Source organism: Colletotrichum spaethianum (assembly GCF_022836535.1).
Source record: "Colletotrichum spaethianum MAFF 239500 DNA, contig05, whole genome shotgun sequence".
In the NCBI taxonomy this organism is placed as follows: Eukaryota; Fungi; Ascomycota; class Sordariomycetes; order Glomerellales; family Glomerellaceae; genus Colletotrichum; species Colletotrichum spaethianum.
In genome coordinates, this window is record NW_026054775.1 from 1,381,140 (window position 1) to 1,406,015 (window position 24,876).

General features: G+C 54.0%; 7 protein-coding genes across 7 annotated transcripts; 4 read left to right on the plus strand and 3 right to left on the minus strand.

Annotated features, from left to right (window-relative positions):
• Nucleotides 1-1,962: 1,962 nt before the first annotated feature.
• Nucleotides 1,963-2,936, plus strand: ColSpa_02902 (nicotinate-nucleotide pyrophosphorylase [carboxylating]; the record flags this gene model as incomplete). Its single annotated transcript, XM_049269114.1, has 2 exons — nt 1,963-2,797; nt 2,860-2,936. The coding sequence occupies 2 exons, from the start codon at nt 1,963-1,965 to the stop codon at nt 2,934-2,936; spliced, it is 912 nt and encodes a 303-aa protein (XP_049125071.1).
• Nucleotides 2,937-3,789: 853 nt separating this feature from the next.
• On the minus strand, nt 3,790-5,883 carry ColSpa_02903 (acyl-CoA ligase SID4; the record flags this gene model as incomplete). The annotated part of the gene is made up of 2 exons (XM_049269115.1): nt 3,790-5,577; nt 5,728-5,883. The coding sequence occupies 2 exons, from the start codon at nt 5,881-5,883 to the stop codon at nt 3,790-3,792; spliced, it is 1,944 nt and encodes a 647-aa protein (XP_049125072.1).
• Nucleotides 5,884-14,084: 8,201 nt separating this feature from the next.
• ColSpa_02904 (copper amine oxidase 1) lies at nt 14,085-16,465 on the plus strand (the record flags this gene model as incomplete). The annotated part of the gene is made up of 3 exons (XM_049269116.1): nt 14,085-14,419; nt 14,472-16,094; nt 16,210-16,465. 3 exons carry the CDS (start codon nt 14,085-14,087, stop codon nt 16,463-16,465), a joined length of 2,214 nt encoding a protein of 737 aa, XP_049125073.1.
• A 955-nt stretch (nt 16,466-17,420) lies between these two features.
• Nucleotides 17,421-20,386, minus strand: ColSpa_02905 (putative ankyrin repeat protein L93; the record flags this gene model as incomplete). The annotated part of the gene is made up of 3 exons (XM_049269117.1): nt 17,421-19,085; nt 19,326-20,032; nt 20,203-20,386. 3 exons carry the CDS (start codon nt 20,384-20,386, stop codon nt 17,421-17,423), a joined length of 2,556 nt encoding a protein of 851 aa, XP_049125074.1.
• Nucleotides 20,387-20,638: 252 nt separating this feature from the next.
• ColSpa_02906 (uncharacterized protein) lies at nt 20,639-21,926 on the minus strand (the record flags this gene model as incomplete). The annotated part of the gene is made up of 2 exons (XM_049269118.1): nt 20,639-21,747; nt 21,803-21,926. The coding sequence occupies 2 exons, from the start codon at nt 21,924-21,926 to the stop codon at nt 20,639-20,641; spliced, it is 1,233 nt and encodes a 410-aa protein (XP_049125075.1).
• A 564-nt stretch (nt 21,927-22,490) lies between these two features.
• Nucleotides 22,491-23,138, plus strand: ColSpa_02907 (uncharacterized protein; the record flags this gene model as incomplete). The annotated part of the gene is made up of 1 exon (XM_049269119.1): nt 22,491-23,138. One exon carries the CDS (start codon nt 22,491-22,493, stop codon nt 23,136-23,138), a length of 648 nt encoding a protein of 215 aa, XP_049125076.1.
• A 799-nt stretch (nt 23,139-23,937) lies between these two features.
• ColSpa_02908 (norsolorinic acid ketoreductase nor1) lies at nt 23,938-24,763 on the plus strand (the record flags this gene model as incomplete). The annotated part of the gene is made up of 2 exons (XM_049269120.1): nt 23,938-24,386; nt 24,424-24,763. 2 exons carry the CDS (start codon nt 23,938-23,940, stop codon nt 24,761-24,763), a joined length of 789 nt encoding a protein of 262 aa, XP_049125077.1.
• Nucleotides 24,764-24,876: the final 113 nt, after the last annotated feature.

Below are 24,876 nucleotides of genomic sequence, written 5' to 3' on the forward strand. Positions count from 1 at the left end.
TAGGCTTAGTTTATAGTTATAATTATTTTATAACTTATACTAAAAGAGCTTTTTAGCTTATTAATTTTAATAAAAAGTATTATTTTTATTTTATTATTTTTTTTTTCTTTTATATCTTATAGGCTTTTTTCTTTAATTAGGTTTACTTAGTATTTACTTATAAAAGGATTACTTATATAAAAGGTTTATTTAGCTATATTATATTATTATAACTAATTATTTATTTTTTTGTTTTTTTAAAGAATTCTATTTTTCTTAAGTCTTATTTATTATAGTTTTTTAAAGTTAAGTTTACTTTTATATCTAGGACTAAGTCTAATTAGGTTAAAAATATTATTTCTTTTATATTTTTTTAATAATATATTTTATTAATTAAAGCTATTTTTAAAGTATTAATATTAGATTTATTATATAATTAAAATAAAAAAATAAAAAGATTAGTAGTTTAATTCTATTATAAAGCACTATTAAAACTATATAAGATAAAAGAAACTAATAAGTAAATAATTAATATATAAACTACACTAAACACTAAGGTCCTAGTATTATTATAAGTATACTTAAAGTAACTAATTACCTTAAGTAATTACTTTAACGCTTAGACTATAAGATACTACTTTTTTCAGGTCCTCCTTAGCCTAATTAAGGCTATAAATAAACCAGAAAAGTATATTCTTTACGTTTTATAATTTATTTAGATTTACTTTTATTACTAAGTAGTATATATATATATGTTATAATCTCTGGAGGAGGATACTCTCCTAGACCTTAGAGGTCTAGTTAGGCCTAAAGAAACAAAGTAATAGTTACTTATTATACGTATTATTTAGATATCAAAGTAATGAATTCATTTATGTTTGTCTAAGTGCCTATCTAAAGATGTTAAGCTTGTCTGTCTGCTTTGTAATGATATCCTGATCTCTGTGATAGTATCTGACTAGAGTCCTTTTTTGTACTTGGAAGGGTCCTGCTTAGTCACGTCTGATCAGGCCTGTGATTGTGTCTGCAGGCTGATAAAAGGAAAAATGAAAACGCAAAACCCTGCCCCTTTCCAGTATATAAGTTAAAGTATATTCTAAGTATCTTTTTAGTGATAGCCTTAATATATAGGCTTTTAATTGTTTTACCTTTTAATGTTTTTAGCTATAGGTTATACTTTAAAAACCCTTTTATTTATTGCTTACTAAGGGGTCTAGTGTTGTTGCTAGTAGCTAATATCTAGGCTGTAAAAGCGTGTAGTTGGGTGTGCGTTAGAGTAAGGCTAAGAGTGCCTTGGGTTAAGGCCTAGTTAACTAAGTGGCTTTTTTGTATAAGCGATAGTTGCTGTAGATGTTCACTAGATACCCTTTTAGGCGTATAGCTTTTTATTTGTGAAGAGATAGTTGTTATAAGTATTCCTTAGGTATAAGATGCTTGTTATAAGCTTATTTTACCTTTAATATCCTATAGAGCTTGTTGAATATTGTGTTTAGTATATTTTGGTATAGTGATAATACTAGTATTTTTTAAATAATTAATATTTGATGTTGTAGTTGGATGTGTTGGTGATATTGTTTGTATAGGTAGGATGTGTAGTGGCGAAATTTCTGTACGAAATGAGGGGGTGTACGAAATGGGGGTGCCCGGACTTACTCAGTGGAGAAAGGCCAAGTCATAAAGGCCAGCTGGCCCCGGCTGTCCAAACACCCCGCCCAGCTGCGACAGCCAACACCCCCACCATTCGGCAGAAGACGGCACCGACGGAAGCCGGAAACAGCGACAACGTCAACGAACCCCAAACCGTGGCGGCAAGCTTCCTGTCATACAAAGCCTCCTGCCTCGACCTGCGGACTGCCTTCAGTGCCTCCCGTCAATACCCTCCAGCGACCAATTCTCTCTGGGACCGACACTACATAAGTAGCCCATCCGACACCGAAACCTACAAACACGCGAACCAAGCCGACCCCTCCCCCGCAAATCGTAATGGAAGACGTCCCGCTCGAGCACGGCTCCCCGGAGCACCTCCTCCCGCCCAGCTGGAAGACCCAGGTCACCGCCTGGCTGGCCGAGGACACGCCCACCTTCGATTACGGCGGCTTCGTCGTCGGCAACGACCCGCGGACGGCGACGCTGTGGGGGAAATCCGGCGGCATCGTCGCGGGGCGGCCGTTTGTCGACGAGGTCTTTGCGCAGTGCGGCTGCGCCGTCGAGTGGCACGTCAAGGAGGGGTCGCACGTCGAGCTGCGCGGCCACGGCGGCGCCCCCAAGGGCAAGATGCGCGTCGCGACCGTCACGGGCCCCACGCGGGGGATCCTGCTGGGTGAGCGGGTGGCGCTGAACACCCTGGCGCGGTGCTCGGGTGTGGCGAGCATGACGAGGGGCATGTTGGTGAACCTCCGCGCGGCGGGGTATGCGGGCATCCTTGCCGGAACGCGCAAGACGACGCCCGGGTTTCGGCTGGTGGAGAAGTACGGCATGCTCATCGGCGGCGCGGACGCGCACAGGATGGACCTGAGCTCGATGATCATGCTCAAGGACAACCACGTCTGGAGCAAGGGGAGCATCACCAACGCCGTCAAGGCGGCCAAGAGCGTGGGCGGGTTCAGCCTGAAGGTCGAGGTCGAGGTGCAGAGCGAGGAGGAGGCGGACGAGGCGATTGCGGCGGGCGCCGACGTTGTGATGCTGGACAACTTCACCGGCGAGGGCGTCAAGGTCGCCGCGAAGAGCCTGAAGGAGAAGTGGGCGGGGAAGAAGCACTTTTTGGTCGAGGTCTCGGGCGGGTTGACGTTGGACAACGTGGAGAACTACGTGTGCAATGGTGAGTCTCTGCGGTTTGTGTTGTTGAGCTGGGTTGAGCCCGGAATGCTGACTGGAGCGCAGACGTGGACATCCTTTCAACGAGCGCCATCCACCAGGGTGTTCCGCATGTCGACTTTTCGCTCAAGGTTGAGCACTAGCCGTAGCGGTTGTAATCGATATGTGAAGCCAATGCTCGCTCCCGTGATCTCTACGTGGCACTCCTGATTGTTTACCGTTGTGACATGCTTGCTAGCCAAATGACCTGGCGACTTGAGTTCGGAGGGACCATTCCATTCAGACGCCTTTAAAGTGGCTTGCAGGGGCCCTTCTATAAGCTAGTGATACCCTGTTTGTTGTCCATCGGCTACGCGAATCACCTCTATCGCTGGGACTTACCCCTACGCCTCTTGTTGATGGGCATATGTCGACCGTTGAGAAGGCGAAGATTCGTGTTCTTGTCAATTTAGATAGCGAACCCTCAGAGAATCCGATGATGCATCCTAGAACACAGATTTGCGGAAAGCTCCTCGGCATCATGACCTCGCTCCTTTTTCTCCATGATACAGCAAAACACGAGAACCGGCGTTCAACAGTTGTCTCTTTGTCTCACGCCGACTGCCATTCAGATCCATCTTGGCTGCATCGTTCAACCCCCCTACGTAAGTGCTTTATCCCATTCTCTAGCCGCAAACCTAGAAATGTATATTGTTTACCAAATATTTCAATTAAGAACACAATGTTGCGTCAAATATGTGCACGCATTTCCAGCCTCGTCGATGTCTCCTGCAACGGCAAACCCATTTCATGGACGTAAGTCCCACAAGCAAGTGTAGGGCAGCATGAAAAAATCTAGTTCAACTATAATGCTGTTTCTAGGCAATGTTGCAAAGCTCATGCATCGGCTTTCATCAGAACGCTCAGGATGTCATTCGTCTCACTCCAAGTCGACCTCTGAGATACATCGTTTCCACACACCTTCAAGGCCGACTTTCCACAAGTCCCTCTCCCACCTTATGACTGCTCCTCTGCCTCGAGCAGCCCCTTGGCCATGTCCCTCAGCTTGAACTTTTGAATCTTCCCGCTCGGCGTCTTGGGGTACTCGTCGACCCAAAACACATGCTTCGGCACAAGATGGCTCGACAAGTGCTCCCGCACCCACTGCTGGATCTCCCCCTTCGTGATGGCCTTTTCTCCGTCCCCCTTCCCGTCCACGGTCCACCCCTTCCGCGCAACGACGAAGGCGGCGACGCTCTCCCCGAGCTTCTCGTCCGGCACGCCCACCACGGCGGCCTCCTTGACGCCGTCCATCTGAAACAGGCAGTTCTCCACCTCCAGCGGGTGAATGTTCTCCCCCGCGCGGATGATGAGGTCTTTGATGCGCCCCGTGATCTCGACGTACCCCTCCTCGTCCATGCACGCTTCGTCGCCCGAGTACATCCACACCCGCCCGTCCTCCTCAGCCTGCCGGACCTCCCTCGTCTTCTCCTCGTCGCCCCAGTACCCCTTCATCACGAGGTACCCCGCCGCCGCCAGTTCCCCCCTCTCCCCTCTCGGCACGATCCGCCCCCTGTCCAGCGGGTCGACAATCTTGACGGCCGTGTGCGGCATCACCCGCCCCACGCTCCCCGTCCGCTTCTCGAACGCGTCGTCCGGCGCCGTCATGCAGCTCACGGGGCTCGTCTCCGTCATCCCGTAGCAGATGACCAGGTCCCGCAGCCCCAGCGTCTCGTACAGCCTCCGCATAAGGCTCTCGGGCACCGAGCTCCCCGCCGCGATCCCCTTGCGCAGCCCCTTGGGCATGTCCTCGGGTCTCGCCACATTTCCCGCCGCCAGCGCCTCCATCACCGCCACGAACATGGTCGACACCCCGTACAGCCCCGTCGCATCGTAATCCGCTACCATCTTCACCGTCGCCGCCGGGTCGAACGCTGGGCTCGGGAACAGGATCCCCGCCCCGGACGTCGCCGTCGCCATGTACCCCAGCACGCACCCGAAGCAGTGGAAAAGCGGCGGCGGCACGACGATCCTGTCCCCCGGCACGAGCCCCATCCGCTTGGCGATCAGGTAGCCGTTGTTCAGGATGCCCGTGTGCGTCAGCATCGCCGCCTTGGGCTGCGACGTCGTCCCGGACGTGAACTGAATGTTGATCGTCTCCGACGGTTCCAGCGGCGCGTCCGGCACAATAGGCCTGTCTGAGCCCTCCAGCAACGCCTCGTAAGGCGTCAGCGCCCTGAACGCGGGGAAGTCCACCATCGGGTGCGAGGCCGCGTTGTCCAGCACCACGACGGTCTTGAGGCTCGGCACCTGCTCACTCTCTACCTTGCCCTTGTCCAAATCTGGTACCAGCGTCCGTAGGAGGTCGAGGTTGCTTCGCCCACGGCACGGCTTGTACGGCAGGTCCGTGACCTTGCCAATGACGAGGACCTCGACGCCGAGGTGCCGCAGCGCCGCGCCGACCTGCTTCGCGTTGAACCCCGGGTTCAGCGGGACTAGCACGACGCCGAGCTTGAAGGCGGCGTAGGTCAGGGCAGCAAACTCAGCGCCGTTGCCGAGGGACACGGCGAGGCGGTCACCCTTGCGAAGGCCGAGGGCGCGGAGGGACGAGGCGAGGGTGTTGGAGAGGGCATCGAGTGAGGCGTATGTCAGGGTCGTGGTTGAGGCCGGCGGCAGAGGGGCCGATGTGGAGGTTGGCGAGGAGGTGAGGGCGGTGGGCGCGCGCGCAATGACGGCGGGGAGGTCGCCGTGCAGGGAGACAATCTGGGAGAAGTGTTCCGGGATGGTTTGTGTGAGGAGCGGGGGCTAGATGGGTGTCAGCATGTTTGGGTTGGTGTTGGGCCGGTGAGATCAAGTGAAGCAATGAGTCTATAGAAGCTCCAGTGGCAAGTTACATGCTCAGTTGAGCTCGGCTCATCTCCTCAAAGGCTTCTCACCGGCAGAGGAGTAACATACCTCACTCGGGCCCTGGCTGAAACTCAACCCTTCATAGCCGGAAGAGAGCTTCCTCCGCTGCGATACCACACCAGCGGCTGTCCGGCACTTTGTCCACGCCGAGGTCCTCCGCGCCGTGAGGCCGGTCGCTAGACGTGTGCAGACCATTGAAGACATCGTCATACACCCGCGCTCAACCTCGGCTTGGGACGTGGGGCTCGCAACGTGAATCAAGCTGCAACGCGAAACTTCGAATCCGATAAACGTAGGTGGTATTTGGTCCCCTGTGATGTTATCATGGCTCGCTTCTCAATGTTTCAACCTCCGGCTTGAGAGCTCTTTGTGCAATTGCTCGTCAAAGTTTCGGTCTCTCACCGGTAGGACGAGAGGGGGGAGGGTGGGGAGGTTGGCCTTGAAGTGACCGATGTCTCTGAGCCTCCGCGTCTGGCCGTTTAGCTCCCGTCACCCCGAACCGAGTCGGGGTACACGCCTTGGCAGAGGGGGGGAAGGGAGCTCCCCTACAGCTGAGATGTCAAAATGCGGAGAACCCGTGCGGGGTTGCACCCGCTGCGCGACAGGGAACAACTCCCTTAAAAAGGCGCCGCGGGTGGGAAACACCGTGAAAGGATGACGCGCCGTGTCACACCCATCCAGTTTCGAGGACGTGGCATGCATTCAATCGTGTCAGAACTCTGTCCTCAAGTCGGAAGCGTCGGCAACGCAACACAACGCAACGATTGAATACCGCGCAAGGTGCCGAAGGACGTCCTCCCTGACTCGAACGGGGGGAAATCAATTGCAAGATGAGGGTGAACTCTGCCAACTCCTGGTCGAGGGCTTTCAAGAGATGAACTTTCAGAATCGCTTCATTGCCTTCAAACTGCTTTGGGGTATATGTACCACGATGCTAACGGGAACTGCAGCTGATCACCATCCCACCGCTCGCGCCGCCTAGACTCCGAGCTCCTCCGAGACCAGCATGTGGCCTCGTCACTCCATTCCAAACTCTGTCCGTGAGGGGCTTTCCTCTTCTGTATGTATGTCAAATAATGTAACAAGACTCTCTCTATGCCAAAAAAGCTCTATACTCTTGCGGTTTTCGTAGGTATGCGGTTCGTGTGTGATTCCTCCCATTGGTGCCAAACAAAGACGACTCGATGAGTCGGAACGGGATTTCTGAAACATGCCCAACCTGTGACATGTGCGTGAGGACGCCGCCCGAGATGCAAATATTAAAAAGATATGTGCCGAAGAAGAATCGTACCGTCACCATCGTACATCGACAAAGTGTCTATGAGTCTTCGTTCTGCTCGCCAATGTGGCGGAGCTCTTCGGGCTTCCAAGTACCTAGCAGGCATTAGTCAAAGTTACACGCAGACCGGGTTCTTCAAAGCTCACCCTCAAAGTCGTGTTTGACAAAGGCCATGGGATCGTCGTAGTCCTTGGCGCCCATTTGTTGGACGCCGGGGCTGAAGCTGGTGATGGGGAGTACCACAACATCGCCCACCTTCTTGGACGTCTCCATGCCCGTGAAGTTCCTCCAGTCGATGAGGCCCTTGGATTTCTTCATGTCAAAGTAACGGGGGTCGTTAAAGTAGTCGAAAATAGTGTCTGTCCAGACAGCGGGGCCAGTGAACTCGACGACGTTCTTGTCGAGGATGCTGCCCAGCTCGCCTGATTTGTTTCGCTTCAGAGTTTCCTCGGTGATGCGGACGACAATGTCACGCAGGACGGGGTGGCCAGGCTTGGACTGGATGGTCCACTGGCAGAACTGGATGCGGCGACTGTACCAATCCTTCCAGTCAGGGCGGTCAGGGTCCGCCTCAATGCCAATAACGAGACCGACGCTCTCTCGCGGGATGCGCTCGGGGATCCACTCGAGAGCGGAGCGGATGGCGTAGGTATCAATGTCGGAGTAGATGCCACCTCGCGCGAGCAGGATCAGGTATCGGAAGAAGTCCGCCTTGAGGACGGGTAGGGGAAGGGCGTCGTAGGCCTTGAGGACCTCGGGACGGACGCGTAAAGGAGGCGCAGCAGGTTGACGGCGATCTTGTCGGTGATGACCTCGTGGACAAACCCAGGGTGCTGCTCGGTCCAGCTAGCCTCCTGCTCGCGGAAGTTGAACTCTTGGTCGGCGGGCGTCCACTTCCACGTCTGCCAGATGTAGGCCGGGAAGCGCGTCTCGGGGTCGTAGGGGTATTGGTATGCCAGCTTGTCGTACAGCGACATCTTGGACATGTCCATCATGGGCTTCTGTGTCGCAACCTTGGGCGCAGAGGGCCTAATCTCATCGCCGGCCGAGGCAGGGGTGTTTGAGGACTTTTTGGGGCGTGTCGTGTCAAGGTCGGAGGCAGCGACGGGTGCGTTCGCGACAGCCGATGTGTCGTGGGAGGAGGATATTAGGTAGAAGACGATCAGAAGGAACGCGGCCACCGCCACGGCTCTCCGAGGAGTAAGCATTGTGAGTTGTGTAAAAGAGTGTTGACTTGGGATGTTTCAATTGGCGACTACGAAGTCATTGAGAAACGAGTCTTATCTTGATCGAATCGTGAGTGGGACGGCGAAAAGAATGGTCGACAGAGGTAGAAACGAACGCGAGGTGGTTCCTAGGTGACAGAAAATCGAGGGCGTCGAATCAGGGGGTTTAAAGGCGGGAGGGCCGTGGAAGCTCAAAAGCTCTGACTAGGTCTATGGCTCAGTGATTCCTGCTGGGAAACTGAGCTAGATCATGTCAGTTTGGAAATGATTAGGACAATGGGGTAAGAGCCAGCAGGTTTAGGCGCGATGCAAAGAGATAAACGACGGCGGGTGGGTAGGGCTAGCAGGTAGATGAGGTCTTTCGGGTCTGGGCTGGAGGAAACATGGCGAAAGGGGGAGGGGAGCTTGTCAAGGTTTTGGCAGTGAAGGGATGAGCTAGTAGCGGATAAAGAGGGCGTGGGGCCTGGGGGCGTAATGACAGACGAGGAACATACCTCCAGGGGATGGGCCGTTGGTTTGTTGGTTCTTGAGGAGGAGCTGAATAAAGTTCCGATAATCGATCTGAGTTGCCAAGGTGCGAGAGCGAGAGGAAGTCGACGTCAGAAGTCGAATTGTGGCAGAGACGGAGTTGCTGACTATCTTCTGTCGTCTGTCCGCCTTGGGATCGAATGAGTCGGGAGAGGAACGGTTGGCGAGAAGTACTGGGTAACGTTTTTCTTCTCGTGTTGACGGGTTTCCGTTGGTTGGATGACGAATCTTTTTTCTGTTCCTTTTTTTTTTTTTTGTCGTTTTTAGTTTTTCGTACTTTATTTTATTTTTATCTTGTTTTTGCTCTTCTTCCGGATGGGGGCCGGCGCGGCGAAGGCGATGCGGCTGTTGTTGCTGCGGCTGCGGCTGGAGGCCACGACTTGGATGGCGGTGGAGTGTCTGGTTACGTATAGAACGCCGAAAGAAAAAAATAAAAAAGTTGGATGGTAGGCAGGCTGTGCAGTGTGCAGCGTTGCGCGTGCCGATACCGAAGGGGGGCCCAATTAAGATAAGGCGCACTAAGCTGGGCGTGGAGGTATATCGTAAAGGCTAAGAGATCGAGACTCAGACTAAACGAATTGCTCGGTGCCGAATAAAAGGTTGGAATTCTATCCGATTACAGCAAGGTATGCGCAGTGCAACACACGCAATACGATACGAACCAAAGGGGGCGGCTCCGTGCTTGTGATTATGTACGGCGAAAAGCTGCAACCCTCGAGAAAGGCATCGGACGAGAGGTGGGATGAGACTTGGCACAGGGCGAGTCTTTAATACCTGGTGCATCAAGGGAGGGGAAAAAACCCCGGAAGAAGCAACCGGGGCCAAACGGGAGCCATAGGAACAATTGCGATGGGGGAATTGAATGATTCGCAATCCCAAAAGTCGCTGTCGAGTGGCCCCCTCCCTCCTATTTCCCACCCTGTGCGGCGTGTCTATGACCGGTGTTCATGTTCCTCTTCCCTGTCTGTCGATGCCCCCACGGTGGATACGCGGCCTATGTACACCAATTGCAAAGTACATACTGGCTCCCTCGCGGACTCTGCGCCGCGACAAGGGACCTCCACGTTGCATCTTCTCTCGAGTCTTCGCCCCCGTGAGACTCCGGGCTTCCGTGTCTGGTCCGCATCTCGCTGGAGCGACGCTACTGCGCGAGGTGCTTCCGGCCGCCGCGCGATCGTCTCTGGTGCGGATGCTACCCAGTAGCGAGGCGGCGGAACAACACGCTTTGCTTTGGCACAGGGGCAACAAGGGGGGGGGGGATGAATGGACTTCGGCGCCGCTGCTGACGGGACACCGATGCTGATGCCGCTGCCGATACTGGCATTGGGGCTGGCTGATCCACGACACGACCTGTTGGACTTGTCAGACTTGGCATCAAGCAGGAGACCTGCCACCAGAGATGCCAAGCGAAAAAACGGACAGGACAAGACTGGTGAGACAGCGTGAGCAATGATGCCCAAAGAAGAAGGAAAAAAAGATGGAAAAAGGGGTCTTTCCTCCCCGCCGTCTCTGGAGACCAGACGAGCCTGGAAGTGCACCTTCTCAAGCGAGCAATGGACACAGCCTGGCACGAAACAGTGCACCAAAAAGATGGAGAGTGAATGCGTATCTGCAGAGCCTGAAGATTTCAGACTGATCGATGCTCGGGTGACGCTGCCGAAGGGGAGCATCAATGTCCAGCAGACGACGACGGCTAAAGAGAAACAGGGAGCGGTCCGAAGCAGAGGAAGGACCCATCTTGACATTTTGACTGGTCGAACCCGACGTCGTCGTCTCGCTCGAGTCTCGTATCGTGTCAAATGCACGGCTAGCCTGCCCTGTGCCGACAGCCCGGGACTTACTCAGATAGGCCAAAAAAATTCTTGCAGGAGTCTCTGTCCCGTATCACCGTACCACGGCATAGTGGGGATACATCTTTTCCGCTATCGCCACTAACACTCATTGCAGTGCTCTTCTAAGCCTAGTTCTGGACAATATCCGACATTCCAACACGAACGCCAGGCGCCCGCCAGAACTCTATCCATCATTCAACCAGAGTCGAGATGGGAATCTGCTCAACTGCTGGCCTCTGCGGGGTTCGTCTCGCCGAGTCAATGCCAATGCAGGGAGAGGGAGACGAATGCCTGCATGATTACTGCGTACGTGCTGTGGACCACCACAGCAGGTGAGTCGTACGTAGGTGCAGGTGGTATGTGCCTGCCTATCTTTTCGCGCATCCTCCACGTGTCGTCACTCAATCCAGGCCGACAAGGTACGTACCCCCCTTTGGATTTCGCTTGTGATTCTGGGCCAGGGCCTCAGCAAGCTTCTGGTAATTGGCAGAGTGGGGTTCCACGCCCATCCCAATCGGCGTGTATCCATCTCGTCGTCTGGAGAAGCGGGCGCGTTGAGAACAGTTGGAACCACCCATCAAGGAACAGAATCATATTCTGTGGAAACTCATGTTGGTGATGGAGCGAAAGCCAGACCGAACTGGATGGAGATCCCCCGAGCCATCACGACATCAGATAAATTGGTGCGTTTCAGAAGGGAGTACCCTGGATGGGGTCTTTCCCAAAATAGGTATGTATCTGCAGGTCGGTCCCCGTCTCTGATAGGACTGCAGGGAGGGAGGGAGAAAGAGATCGTGCCGGTCTGGCCGGTCCTCGTTCCTTCCTACGATGGCACACTACACTGCACTTCCCAGTTGTCCCAGGAGACCGTCACACGTCACGCACGCACTGCCGTGACTTCCACCGCTGGCTCTGGGACAAGACAGCTTCACTTCTGTCGCGCCTTCCACGGGTGAGTCTCGCCGCTGGCGGTCACTGCCTCCCACCCCCGGCGTTGCCTCTCCCTCGCCGTGAATTCTCTGCCGGCCCAGGCGGTGGTCCATTCAATTCCGGTCCAATGACGTGCCGTTCTCAACCCCACCCTCGTCGTCCGGGGCCCCTTTCTCCGTCCTCCGCTTTTCTTTTCAACTGCCGTCTTGGCCATGTCGTCCGAATAGCTTAAGCCCTCGCCTCGACGCACTTTTCACCCTGTGGCATCTTGTAGTTACCGTAGATACTGCGAGAGGGACGCGCCATCGAAACCAAGATGCGGCCACATTAAGCTCTATGCGGCCAAACTTCTTCTTCCGCCACGCGTCACTACCCGACCAACAGGTTCTCCGCATCGCATCGCCGCGAACGTGTTCAGAAACAAGCATCGACACTGACCTCAATCCGAACCTTCGTCTGCGTTTCCCCCAGTTTGCGGGCATGAGACGCTGCCTTCTCTGCGTATGGGTAGCACACACCGCAGGACGCACGCAGCGGGGAGCCCTAAAGCCAAATGGCATCAGCCCTGCTTACCCGCGTTTGGGGCTGAGCTTCCCCCCACTCGTCTGATGTGCAAAAAGTCTAGACAATCGTCGAGTCTGCCCCCAGGACTTGCGATGTCACGCTGTCCACGCAAGCCACCTCATGGCGCGTCTCCAGCATCACGGCGAGCGCCGCACCCTCTGGGATCCGCTGAGTTGCGGATGGCCACAACCCGATCTCCAGAGGATGAACGGCTTGGTCTCGTCTCGGCCGTGTCTCCGCTGTCTTCTTTGCCGTCTGACGCTATCCACATGGACTGTCAAGTCCCAATCCAGGCCAAATGATGTGAGCAGGAAACCTGTTGTATCGTCGCATCGTGCATCCATAAAACCCTTGGATTCTTGGTCTACCTAGTTGGTCCCCTCGTCCAAGGACCCCCTACCTTACTCCGTGTAGCCTCAGACTTTTGCGTCAACCCCTGGCTCGCCCGGCCGTGCGGTTTGCCAATGTAGATCGAGTCACGCCGAGGCGAGCGACGGTCGTGCAGAACCATTGGTCACCCGGGATCGCTGGACGATGCCTCTGAGGCTACGACGGCTTGCCGCGATCCGAAGTCTGTTTGCCGCACAACGGACGACGAAGCACGGTCCCGCTGCCGATTGTTATTTCGTCAATGGTCAGCGGCAGCAACTCGATCGATGCCTCGGCTGTCGTAGCCCGTAGGTTGTTGCTGCAGAGCCACTCGCAGCCCCGTAACATGTCGCCGTCATTGGTATTCCCCTCAAACAAACACACTGAAGGCGAAACTTGTGAGAGGGGAATCTCTGTCGGCCATTTTTATCACTTTACCAAGCGGCCCGTCACTGGACGCAAGGCCGACCTTGTCTCTCACGGCCATCGGCTGCACTCCTTTTATATTACCATGTGGGCCTCGACACCCGCTCGGCTAGCCGATGCCCGTCGGTTCCCGGATCGCGGAACCTGTCCCTCTGATCGTCGCATCACTGCTGAGCCGTTCTGAGAATTCCTTGGGTCTCGATTGCCGAGGTGTGCTACTTGCGGAAGGCCTCCAGCTTGGCTAAGCGGCCATGCACAACACACTCTGAATTCACTTGTTTTCGCCCTGCATCGTTCCGGACCCTGGAAAGAGTTAAAACCTTGCATTACTCGCCTGTAAACCTGAGTGTGCGGGAGATGCCAGCGGGTCCGTTCCATGCCGTGATGAGCAGACAATCTTAACAGCTTATCTATTGTCTGAGGTCAGATGAATGGGGTGCAGTTGGAAAGGAGCTTAATCTTACTACTACCCTTCCTCTGCAGATCAATCTTTGGTGGCTCACGCACGGCTCCAATGTCAAACCGTGATCGAGAACACTTGGTGAGATCGAAAATTGCTGTATCAAGTCTGCACACAAGCTCGGTGGCACATGCAACACACGTTTTGTTTGGGCAATAGGTACTACCTCACACACTATTGTAAGAGTTGGCATAAATCCTGTGCAAAAGCTCGCGCCATCCAAGCCCCCCGGACCCCATTCTCCCACTCCCGCGCCGAACCCGCGTGGGTTGCTAATTAAGCGCCGATGGTGGCCGCAGCCAGTAACGGTCTTGAACCGCATGGACTTGCCGGATGTGGCAGTAGATCATCCTTGGGGATGACGGGTTCTCCAACTGCTTGGAGAACACCACAAGCGATGAGCACTGGATTGGACGTCTTTATGTGTACCCCGCCATTTCGGTCGAGGAATCGGCCTCCGCCCCGCCATTGTGAGATGTCTCTCAAGCGGGCGAGCACGATGACCATGTCGAGCAATTCGCCAGCAGGATGTCTGCGTCCACCGCCGGGTTTACTTTGGACAGCGCAACAAGCTGCACGTGTGTAATCACCTGTCGCAGCATTTCTCAATCAATGTCGGAACCGTAGCGGGCTGGAAGGGTCCTATCATCGGAGGGCTGCAACACCCCCCGCATTGCATCTTAGCCGCCGTTGAATGATAGATAAGAAGGATACTGGCCACCGGTGTCCTCGATTGAATTCTTTCACTTGATCAAATCGAATCTTGAACCAGTCCTCCCTCCTGCTCCGAAATGACTCCTCATCCCTTGACAGCTTTGTCCGAGGACGAGTTCAAGATAGCACGGGACGTCGTGACGAAGCTTCATGCCTCGGACTTTTCTCTCTTCTTTCGAGCAATCTTCTTGCAGGAACCCAAGAAGGCCGAGCTGGTGCCGTTCCTCCAGGCGGAGCATGCGGGCAGCATCACAGACGCGACACCCCGGCCCCCGCGCCGCGCGAGACTCCAGTACGATGTCATCAAGCCCGGCAAGCTGCCCGAGTACACCCAGTCTGTCGTAGACTTGAAGTCACGCAAGGAAGTCGAGAGGACTGTTGCGGAGCCACACTGCCAGACCGGCTACATTCCGTAATGCTTCCCCCCCAAACCGCTCAACGGGATTCTGACTGATTCCACATAGTGATGAGTTTGGCGCCTTCCAAGACGCCTGCGTAGCGTCCCAGCTCTTCAAAGATGCCATGGCCGAGTATTCGCTCCCCGAGAACTTCACCGTCTGCATAGACCCTTGGCCATACGGAGGTCCAGACGAAGGGGAGAACATCCCGCGCTACATGCAAGGCCTCGTCTTCGCGCGGGACGCCTCCAAGAACAATCTTGATTCGAACCACTACGGCTACCCAATCCCCATCATCCCCGTCATGGACTTCACCACCAAAGAGATTGTCCGCGTCGACCGCCTCGCCACGGGCGGCGCAGACGACGGCCTCGATCCCCACCCGCCCTCATCCAAACCAAAGCCCCTCTTCACCAACGCCAAGTCCTCCGCCGCCGAATACGTGCCCGAGCTGCTCGACATCCCGCTGCGCGCGGACCTGAAACCCATCAACATCACCCAGCCTGAGGGCGCCTCCTTCAAGATTCACGGCGACAACCTCATCGAGTGGCAAAAATGGCGGTTCCGCCTCGGCTTCACGCCGCGCGAGGGCGCCGTCCTGCACGACCTCTGCTACGACGGCCGCCCCGTGCTCTACCGCCTGAGCTACAGCGAGTTGACGGTGCCGTACGGCGACCCGCGCCCGCCGTTCCAGCGCAAGCAGGCCTTTGACCTCGGCGACGGCGGCTTCGGGCGCGCCGCCAACAACCTCGAGCTCGGGTGCGACTGCCTCGGCGCGATCCACTACCTCGACGCCGTGCTCGCGGATACCGCGGGGAACCCGACGCTGGCCAAGGCGGTGGCGTGCCTCCACGAGCAGGACAACGGCATCGGGTGGAAGCACACCAACTTCCGGACGAACCGCGCCGTCGTCACCCGGCTGCGCGAGTTCGTCGTGCAGTGCATCGTCACGCTGGCCAACTACGAGTACGTGTTCGCATACAAGCTCGACACGGCGGGGGGCATCACGCTCGAAACGCGCGCGACGGGCATCATGAGTGTCGTGGCCATGGACGAGGGCAAGACCGAGTCCCCGTACGGCGCCGTCGTGGCCCCCGGCGTGCTGGCGCAGAACCACCAGCACATCTTTGCCGTGCGCATCGACCCGGCCATCGACTCGTACGCCGACGGGGACACGCGCGTCGTCGTCGAGGAGAGCGTGCCGGCGCCGATGGACGCCGCGACGAACCCGTACGGCAACTACTACGAGATCCGGAAGCGGGTGGTTGACAAGGCGAGCTGGATCGACGCGGAGCCGCGGCTGAACCGGGTGATCAAGTTCGAGAACAAGACGAAGAAGAACGCCATGTCGGGGCGCAACGTTGGCTTCAAGCTCACGCCATCGGCGTCGCAGCTGCTGCTGGCGGATGAGGAGAGCCAAGTGTCCAAGCGGGCCAAGTTTGCGAGGCACCACGTCTGGGTCACGGGGTATAGAGATGACGAGTTCTGGGCCGCGGGTGAGTTTACGAACCAGAGCACCGAGGAGGTTGGCGGGGTATGGGATATGGTTGCGAGAGGGGATTGGTTTGGTGACGGCAACGAGACGAGCCGTAACGGCAGCACAGAAGGTGAGGGGAGGAAGTGTAGTCCTGTTGTCTGGAGCGTGTTCGGGTTGACGCATAACCCGCGCGTTGAGGATTGGCCTGTGATGTGAGTCTTTCCACCCCGTTTCCTTATAACCCCTTCCCTTCTACATTGTCATGATTCACTGTCCTCTACAACCTGTTACCGAGGTATATCAACTGACTTGGACCACGAAACCAAGGCCCGTCGAGATTCATCACATGAACATCCGCCCCGCCGACTTCTTCACCGCAAACCCGGCACTGGACATGCCGGGCAGCAAGAACAAGGCGAGCGTCATTGTACCATGCTGCGGGCAGCAGAACGGCGCGGGTGGTACGAATGGGGACTGGGAGAGTAACCAAGGGGTGCAGAAGGCGGCGTTGACGCATCTTCAGGGGCCCGGACCGGATATTCCTGCTGAGGAGGCGGGGGCACATGTTGAAATGAGGAAATAGGGAAACATCAAAGAGAGAGCCGGGTAAAAGCATCGGGGTCGTATAGACATTCTCGGATTTTGATCCTGAATACTTAGTTTCTGATGGGTCTTCCGAGTAATGAAAAGAAGAAACACACGGCAAACTTCTAAGTGTCATACTAATGGTCAAGGTTGATCGCGCGAGTTCGTTAACTGGTAAGTCTGCTTCTGCTTCAAACCACATGGATATAGTATTTCTAGAGACCAAAACTTCTACTGAACAACGATTTGATAGTCTTCTCGTTGTTGTTGAACTACTTTGGGGCAGGGCGCGGTGTTGGCAACACGAAACAATAGGCTCAGTAGCTGTTTAAGAAGAAACCATAATTACTGAAGATAACAATGACATGTCAGATAAATAAATGCAATAGTTGTTTGGGCCTGTACCCAGCCATGGCCACAGTCGCAACCTGCTTTGGTTTGCAAGTACTCAAGCACAAATAGGCATTCATGCTTGAAGAGTCACCAAGAGCAGCGTCTAATAAACCTCACTGTGCCGTTTTCGAGGCAAGGGTCTGTTCTGGGGCAACACGAAACGATGTTATAGGTTCTTCGGAAGGAAGATAGATGGGAGCGGACTGGGCCAGAAACATTGCAACTGCTTTAGTGAAACAGTGTTTCTGGTATCCAACACAAGCTTCTCACTCAAAGAAGGTCAACTTCTCTTTCAGATACTTTCTGCTTACATAGACTTCCAAGCGTGACACAGTTTTGCTAATAAGCATTCAAGAAGTTGTCTAGTGAGAAACAAATCCAGCCTCCCAGTTGCTTATCTCTAGTTACTATCAAATTTCTTGGGGTCTGACATTGGGGGAAATTGAAGGAAGTATAGATGGTTTACCAAAATCAACCAAATAAAATAGAAGCAACCAAACCCCAAAGGCACTTTGCGCGAAGCGCTTCTCTCAGCTATCGCGGGGCTGCAGCGCACTACTTTACTCGCCGTCTTGAACGCTGATATTGGCGCCCTTCTCGAGGAGCAGCTGGACGATTTCTTCGTCTCCTCCAACTGACGCAGCCTGCAGCGCATTGCCGAACACGCCGCCCTGCGCGTTAACGTCAGCGCCGTATTCAAGGAGTAGCTTCACAATCTTTTGGTTTTTCGCCCACGAAACACAAGCGGCCTGCAGCGTATTGCCATACCGGCCGCCTTGCAGGTTAACGTCGGCGCCACTATCGAGGAGTAGCTGAACGATCTCTTGATGGTTACAGTATGAGGCAGCTTGCAGAGCACTGCCGAATACACCGGCCTGCGCGTTAATGTCAGTGCCGTATTCCAAGAGCTGCTTTTCAATCTTTTGGTCTTTCCCCCACGCAACACAAGCGGCCTGCAGCGCATTGCCATGCTGGCTGCCTTGTGCGTTGACTTCAGCACCCGCCTCAAGGAGCAGCTGGACAATATCTTGTTGTCCTCTAGCTGACGTAACCTGCAGCGCATTGCCATACTCACCGCCTTGTGCGTTAACGTCAGCGCCTGCTTCAAGGAGCAGTTGGACAATTTCTGGGTTCCCTCTCTCTAAAGCACAAGCGGCCTGTAGAGCATTGCCATAAAAGCCGCCTTGTGCATTAACATCAGCGCCTGCCTCAAGGAGCAACTGAACAATCTGCTGGTGTCCTTGTATTGAAGCAGCCTGCAGCGCATTGCCATACTCACCGCCTTGTGCGTTAACGTCAGCGCCTGCTTCAAGGAGCAGTTGGACAATTTCTGGGTTCCCTCTCTCTAAAGCACAAGCGGCCTGTAGAGTATTGCCATAAAAGCCGCCTTGTGCATTAACGTCAGCGCCTGCATTAAGGAGCAGCTGAACGATCTGTTGGTATCCCTTTGTTGAAGCGATCTGTAGTGCGCTCCCGTACTTGCCGCTTTGCGTGTTGACATTTGCGCCTGCCTCAAGGAGCAGCTGAACGATCTGTTGGTGTCCCTTTGTTGAAGCGACCTGTAGTGCGCTGCCGTACTTGCCGCCTTGTGCGTTGACATCAGAAATCTCTGCGATGGCTCTTAGGAGGTTCGGGAGCGCGTTCAACGCTAATGTGTAGAGGAGTCCTGCATCGACTTCGTTATGGAGCAGGTATTCCTTCCTGAGGTCATTGACGACAAGAAACAGTCTCCACCATTGGAACCAGCAATTTGACTCTCGTAGCCACTGGAAAATGTCGGAAAGATTAGAGGAACCTTCCCCACGCTCTGCCTGCTTGTCCTCTCGGGTCGTTATGTTCCTCGTCAATGCTATTTCTGCATGGTAAAGAATATGGCTCGCTGCATACTCTAGGAAGGGGTCCTTGTCTTTAGATTCTCTAATGTGCTGCCAACTGATGGATGTGGTGTCCACCTGCTTCATACTGGACCAGCAGCAAGCCCAGAGTCGGCTGTGGCTGGCCGCGACAGGCTCAGGACCTAGGCTCGGGTCCAGAGTCTGCAACCTCTTCTGTCGGAAAAGGAAGTCGCTGACCGATAGATGAACAAATTGGACAAGCTCAGACTCGCCACTTCGTACCTCGATTAAGCCCTTTGACGACGTTGTGATCCGTCGCTGGATTATGTCGATAGTGGGAGGAGCGATTCCTACTACGGCGGCGAAGAGTTCTTGAGCTCGGAGCGGTCGCTGGCTGAGTAGTACCCATTGAAGCATAAGGACCGTTTCGGCCCCGTCTGAGACGTCTTTGCCGAGAAGGGTGGAAAATATCCTTTCGAGATCGCCTGGGATTTCCTCTAGAGTCTTCCGCATCGCTTCGACCCGGCCTTCATCGTAGGCCTTGTTTAACAGGGACACAACAATGACGACCCATAAGAAAACACTGTCGGCCTTTTTTCGGATCTCATCCTCAATCTTGGTATCTCGTACTCTCGTCTTCTCTCTGATGTACGTGGCGATATCTTTTTGGTGATATGGACTCGTTTCTACCGCTAATTCGAGAACCTTCTCCATTCGGATGCTAGGGTAATGGCGACTCGACAGGCATATCCGTAGCGGGAGGTTTTCTAGAGTGGCATCGATACTGAGCGACTCGAGAAAAGCTACAACATCGCGAACCTCAGACTCATCACACTCGTCAAGAGCGTCAATAAGAAGAAGTAAAGGCTTTGTCTGTAGCTGCTTGACGACCAAGCGTAAAAAATCTTTCAGTTCTGATTGACGCCACTGGCAGTCACCTCCCCGGCCTGTCCTTTGCTTCTCGCGGAACAACGGGATGAAATGTCCATAGAGGATGTCATCATTTTTGAGGATCTGGTATACAATGGACCGCAGCATGCCGAGTGGTGTCTTCTCGAGCGACTCGCCTTGGGCGTTAAAGAAGAAGGCGACGATGAGGTGGTCACGAAAGAAGTCATTCCGGTAGCGGAAGAGTGCGTGCTTCATTAGCGTCGACTTCCCCGCGCCCGGTTTGCCTTTGATCCAGAGCACTCCATTGTGGGTAGGAAGAGATGTCAGGTTCCTCCACTGTTGAAACTCGCGAGTGTCGAACAGCCAGTCGCAGGTGTGTCGATGAGCAGGAGCGATGTCGTCGTGTCGAGCGTGGATGTCATTGAATGCCAGAGACTGAAGGCAAGCTGTAGCCTGTTAGCAGCAGTCAAGCGCAAATAACATCTGGGCACTGTAGCGATCACCTTCTCTTTCAGCCTGTTGCTTTTTAATTGCTTCCGCTCGAGGATCTTGAGGCGTGGCTGCTCATGTTAGTAATGGATAACTTGGACGGAATCGGGTAATTTGGTCGACCTACCTCCATGTATCGTGCAGTTGTTGAACTGCGTACCGGTACGGTCGTTGTTGTACTGCGATGCGCTATCTGCCGCAATGTTTTGGGCCCCGGTGCCATGGTTGGCAGCACCGTCCGGGATCATTCCAAGCAGGAGCTGCGCCGGCGAGATGCCGGTGCGGTGTTTGGACGACAGACCGAATCTCATCTTTGACTCAACTCTGACGGGAAGAGCACGAAGGCTAGAAGCATGATAATGGATGCAAACCGACTGTCACGATGGCAATTTCTAAATCAGCAGCAGCAAGTGTCTAGATCAGCAGGCTGAGTACAATATTGGTAGCTTCACCTTCTTTATTCCGTGTCTGCTGACCAGGCTGCATGGTAGGCACACAGCCTGCCGAATTAGCGCGGTCTTGGCGGCGGCTATTGATATGCATCAACAGAGGAGTGGAAAACGCTAGTCGACGTTGAGTCTGTCGGTGGGGGCGTACCGCCCCAGCACAGCTCTCATTACCGTCGCCGCCGTGGCTGCTGCATATGGCTGCCATTTCTTATTCTTGTGACTGTCGGCGTAGTCACAAACTCCCTTGATAACGATGCATGGCACTTCGTCCCAGGCCCCAGCACCTTCCATCTCGAAGGCAATCACATTGTGCTGAGCCGCAACGCGGTCGCGGTGTTCGCCCGACTTCATCACCGTATCGCCGGATGCTATGCGGCCGATGTGAACCTCGGGGCACTGCATGTCGTCTGGCGCTTGGTTCTGCTTAGTCTCCAGACGCCCTCTAGGCACCAACTGATTCTCGTCGCAACGGAGTTCGGCACAAGACGCCCCAGCAGCTCCCTCGCAGAAGCCATCCGACTCTGCGCTGCAGATGCTGCACGGCCGCGGTGCGCGGTGTCTATGTTGATAGGTTGCTGCGAACAGCTTGTCTTCGGCCACACCAGGATACTGATAATCGCATCGACGACGCTGGCGCACCGCTGCACTCTGTAGCTGATTTAGATATACTCCAGCCTTCTCCTGCAGACGCTGTCTTCCCATTTCCGTCTCGAAACTAGCGACCAGGCTGCGAATCTCTTTGACCGGCCGGCCAAGGTTGTCGTCGACGGTATCTTTGGTGACAAATGCGCCGGGGTATTGCTTGCCCAAGCCGTGCTGAATGGTCTTGCTGATAATCACGTCGCCGAGCAGCACCTCGTTGGGGCCCGTGCCCGGCACGCCACCACATACCCCCACAAGGAAGGCAAGCTTCAGACGAGGAAAGCTCGATCGCACGCCTGCCGCCGCCCCTGCCGCTGCCGCAGTGCCCATATTAGGAAGCAATGCCAGCACGACATCATACTTACCGATACGGCCCATGGTATACGTGTTGGTATCCCCGGGCGCGCGGCCGTATTGCTCTTCCTCTTCGTCCCAGAACTGATCGAACAGGAGAGACACGGCGTCGTATTCGAGTGGCAAGGCGCATATGATGGCGATTTCAAAACCTTCGCGACGTGACGGTTGGCCGTGGCTCGGCATGGGAATCCCAACCTTGTCGTTCCTTTGGCCCTGGAGAGAGACTGCCTCGAATTAGCAATGCATGGTCCATCACATCTTGAATTTCAGGGGTCGTACAGCCATGGATGGTGCTATTGTTGAATTGCGAGCCGTTGCCATTGTTGTTGTACTGAGACCCATTCCCCGCAGCCACGTTCTGGGCACCAGAACCAGAGTTGGTGATGGAGATGTTTGAAGACATGATCACTGATACAGCGGATTTTCTCCAATTGGAAAATTCAATTCCTAGGTTTTGTACAGACTTGGTCGTGATGCGATGTGCTTTGATGATTAGTTACTGATGCCTGCATACACGATACACGGCCAAAAGTTGGGAGCTGTGGCCGGCCAGTACAAATAGCCGCCGAGGTTTCCCGCCGCGAACTTGCATGTCAGTCATTTTCGATAAGCCTGGTCATTTTGGTAAATGGAAAAACTCGTGTCCATTGGTAATTGGCTCTTCGGAGGGCGGCAGAAGGCATAACCAGCCAGGGTAATGGTAGCATTTGGCTCGCACTTAACGCAGCCTGATCTACTGCCCACTTTATTTATGATATGGTAGTTGAACTTGATTTCAACTCCGTTCCCTTTCCTGTCTTGTTATCCATCTTCACATCTCTCCGTGGCTTTTTCTGCCTTTGGTAAGTAGATTATGGTTCGGCATACGGAAGTCCAACTACCAGTGTAAATGTACTGACTGGTGAGATGTCATTGAAATAGCCGTTCTAGTCAGTATCCACTCATTCTAATTGCTAGCCTTCTCGACATGCCGGGCCCTCAGGCTACTCAAGTCTTGTCCTCTACTAGAGCTGCTATTTCAAGTCTTAAAGGTATCGAGGAAGACCATGGTGACCTCAACGATGTTGAAGAGCTCCCTGCAGCTTTTGCACAAGTCGCCAAGCACCTGCCGGCTGTCTGCAAGGCACTACAATCTGCCCGGCTACACATACAGAAAAGGGAAGACGACAATACCTGGGCAGAGATGAAGAAGCCTATGGATGGATGCAAGGCGAAAGCCGATCGTTTAGAGGGAGTCTATGGAAAGGTTGTGCCATCTGCCCCCGCGCAGAAGATGGAGCGCTACCGCGAAGCTGTGAGTGGGCTAGGCAAAGAGGGACGCGTGGAGGTTTTGATGGAAGCCATACTGCGAGACGTTAAGGGTTTATTGACAGTGGACGGGGGGATGGAAGCGGCAACCGAATCGGATCTCCGCGAGCTGGCTGATATCACGGCAGAAGTGCTAGCAATTCCACCATCACTGCAGGGTGATGGCTCAGCTTTAGGTATCCACAACTACGGCCCCGGCCCTCAGAACGTCGTTACAGGCGACGGGCACCAGTACAACAACAATAACACCGGCAATCAGTTCAACGGAAGCACATTCCACGGCGTCAATCCTTTCAGCCGGGAGTAACACAGGCGATGGTTTTGATATTGGCCTGGAGTGTGGTAGGGCTTCACACTTCGTGTCATATCATGGTGTTAATTGCGGAACTAGAAGGGGCTGTCTTTTGCTTACTTGTGACAGCATGCTTTGTCTTTAAAACACCTATGAAGCCTGTGAGATGAACGACTAGTGCGCTGGAGAGCCTCATGACACTCCACTCCGAAAAATATTAAGCTTAGCACTGTTGCCCATTAGCTGCCAAATTATTTTGAAAAAATCTAAGTGTCCTGCAGCCGCTGCTTACTCCCTCCAAATCTCGTAAGCACGTAACGAGAAGGTCAACGTTATGATCCATAACGTTATCAAAGGGGCCTCAGCTAGGTGAATGACCAATACGCCGACGTTGATTAGGAATATTCCACCATTACCGGGGTGTGTATGGTTCTCTGATCAAGGTAGTCAACCTACATACATCCATATTCAGCCTGACAAGTTTGCGAGACACCTGTATAATCCTGCATGCTTTAATGCTTTCCAACATCAAGACAATTTATAGCCCAGAATGGCCGCAGTAGAGAGGCTACAGATTAGAAAGCAATGAAAACCATTTGTCACCCTCAGCCGCGTTTCTGCGGCGCAGTTGATGGGTTTGGAGAGCGTCTGTATCTCAGAGTGACCCGGTTTATGCGTCCAAGTTTCTCGATTCTCAAGGTCTTGTCTCGTGGCTCAAGCCTCCACGCTCTTGCTCCTCGTCCCAGCTACTGTCCGCCACAGACTTGAAGCTTCCCAACAAACACACATCTGAGCCTTCAGCCACCTCCTCAACATGTCCACTGTTGTACTCATCACTGGAGCCAACCGGGGCCTCGGCAAGGGTCTCCTTGAGCGATACCTACAGCTGCCCAACTACACCATCATCGCAGCCAACCGCAACCCGGACCACCCAACATCCAAGGACCTCTCTAAGCTCCCCACGGCTGACGGCACAAAACTCATCGTAGTCAAGCTTGACGCTAGAGTGTGGGAGGATGCTTTCAGCGCCGTGAAGTTGCTCGAGTCCCAGGGTATTGACCACATTGATATTGTTATTGCCAATGCTGGCGTGGCCTACACGTGGCCTACAGTCGCCGAGGTCAAGCTCGAGGACCTCGTCGCCCACGTCGAACCCAACGCCTATGGCGTCGTGTCACTTTACCAGGCCACCCGCCCACTGCTGCAAAAGTCCAAGAGAGAGCCCATCTACGCCATTATGGGGACCACTGCTGGAAGTTTGAAGTGAGTCGACATCTACCCAAAGAAGTCCCATTACCAGCTTAGGGTTGGTCGCTGATGTTGATACGCTCTGCAGCACCCAGCCCCAGCTTCCCAACGCCTGCTATGGTCCGTCCAAGTCGGCATCGGCCTGGTTCAGCATCCGTATCAACGAGGAGGATAGCTGGCTGCACTCATTCTCGCTGTCTCCTGGCTGGGTTCACACCGACCTGGGCGATGCAGGTGCGGTGGGCTTGGGTGTCGACAAGGCCACCCAGGACCAACTCATGATTGGAGTGGACGAGTCGTGCGACGGCATGATGAAGGTGCTTGCTGAGACGACCAAGGAGAAGCATGGTGGAAAACTGGTCCTTTACAGCGGTGGTACTATGCCCTTTTAAACTGACGGGCAACTTTCGACGGTTCTACATGTGTCATTGAAAGTCACACAGACGAGGAATTGGGTACACAGTATTGCTTTTAGATGTCCATTACATGAAGACAAAGAAAGGCA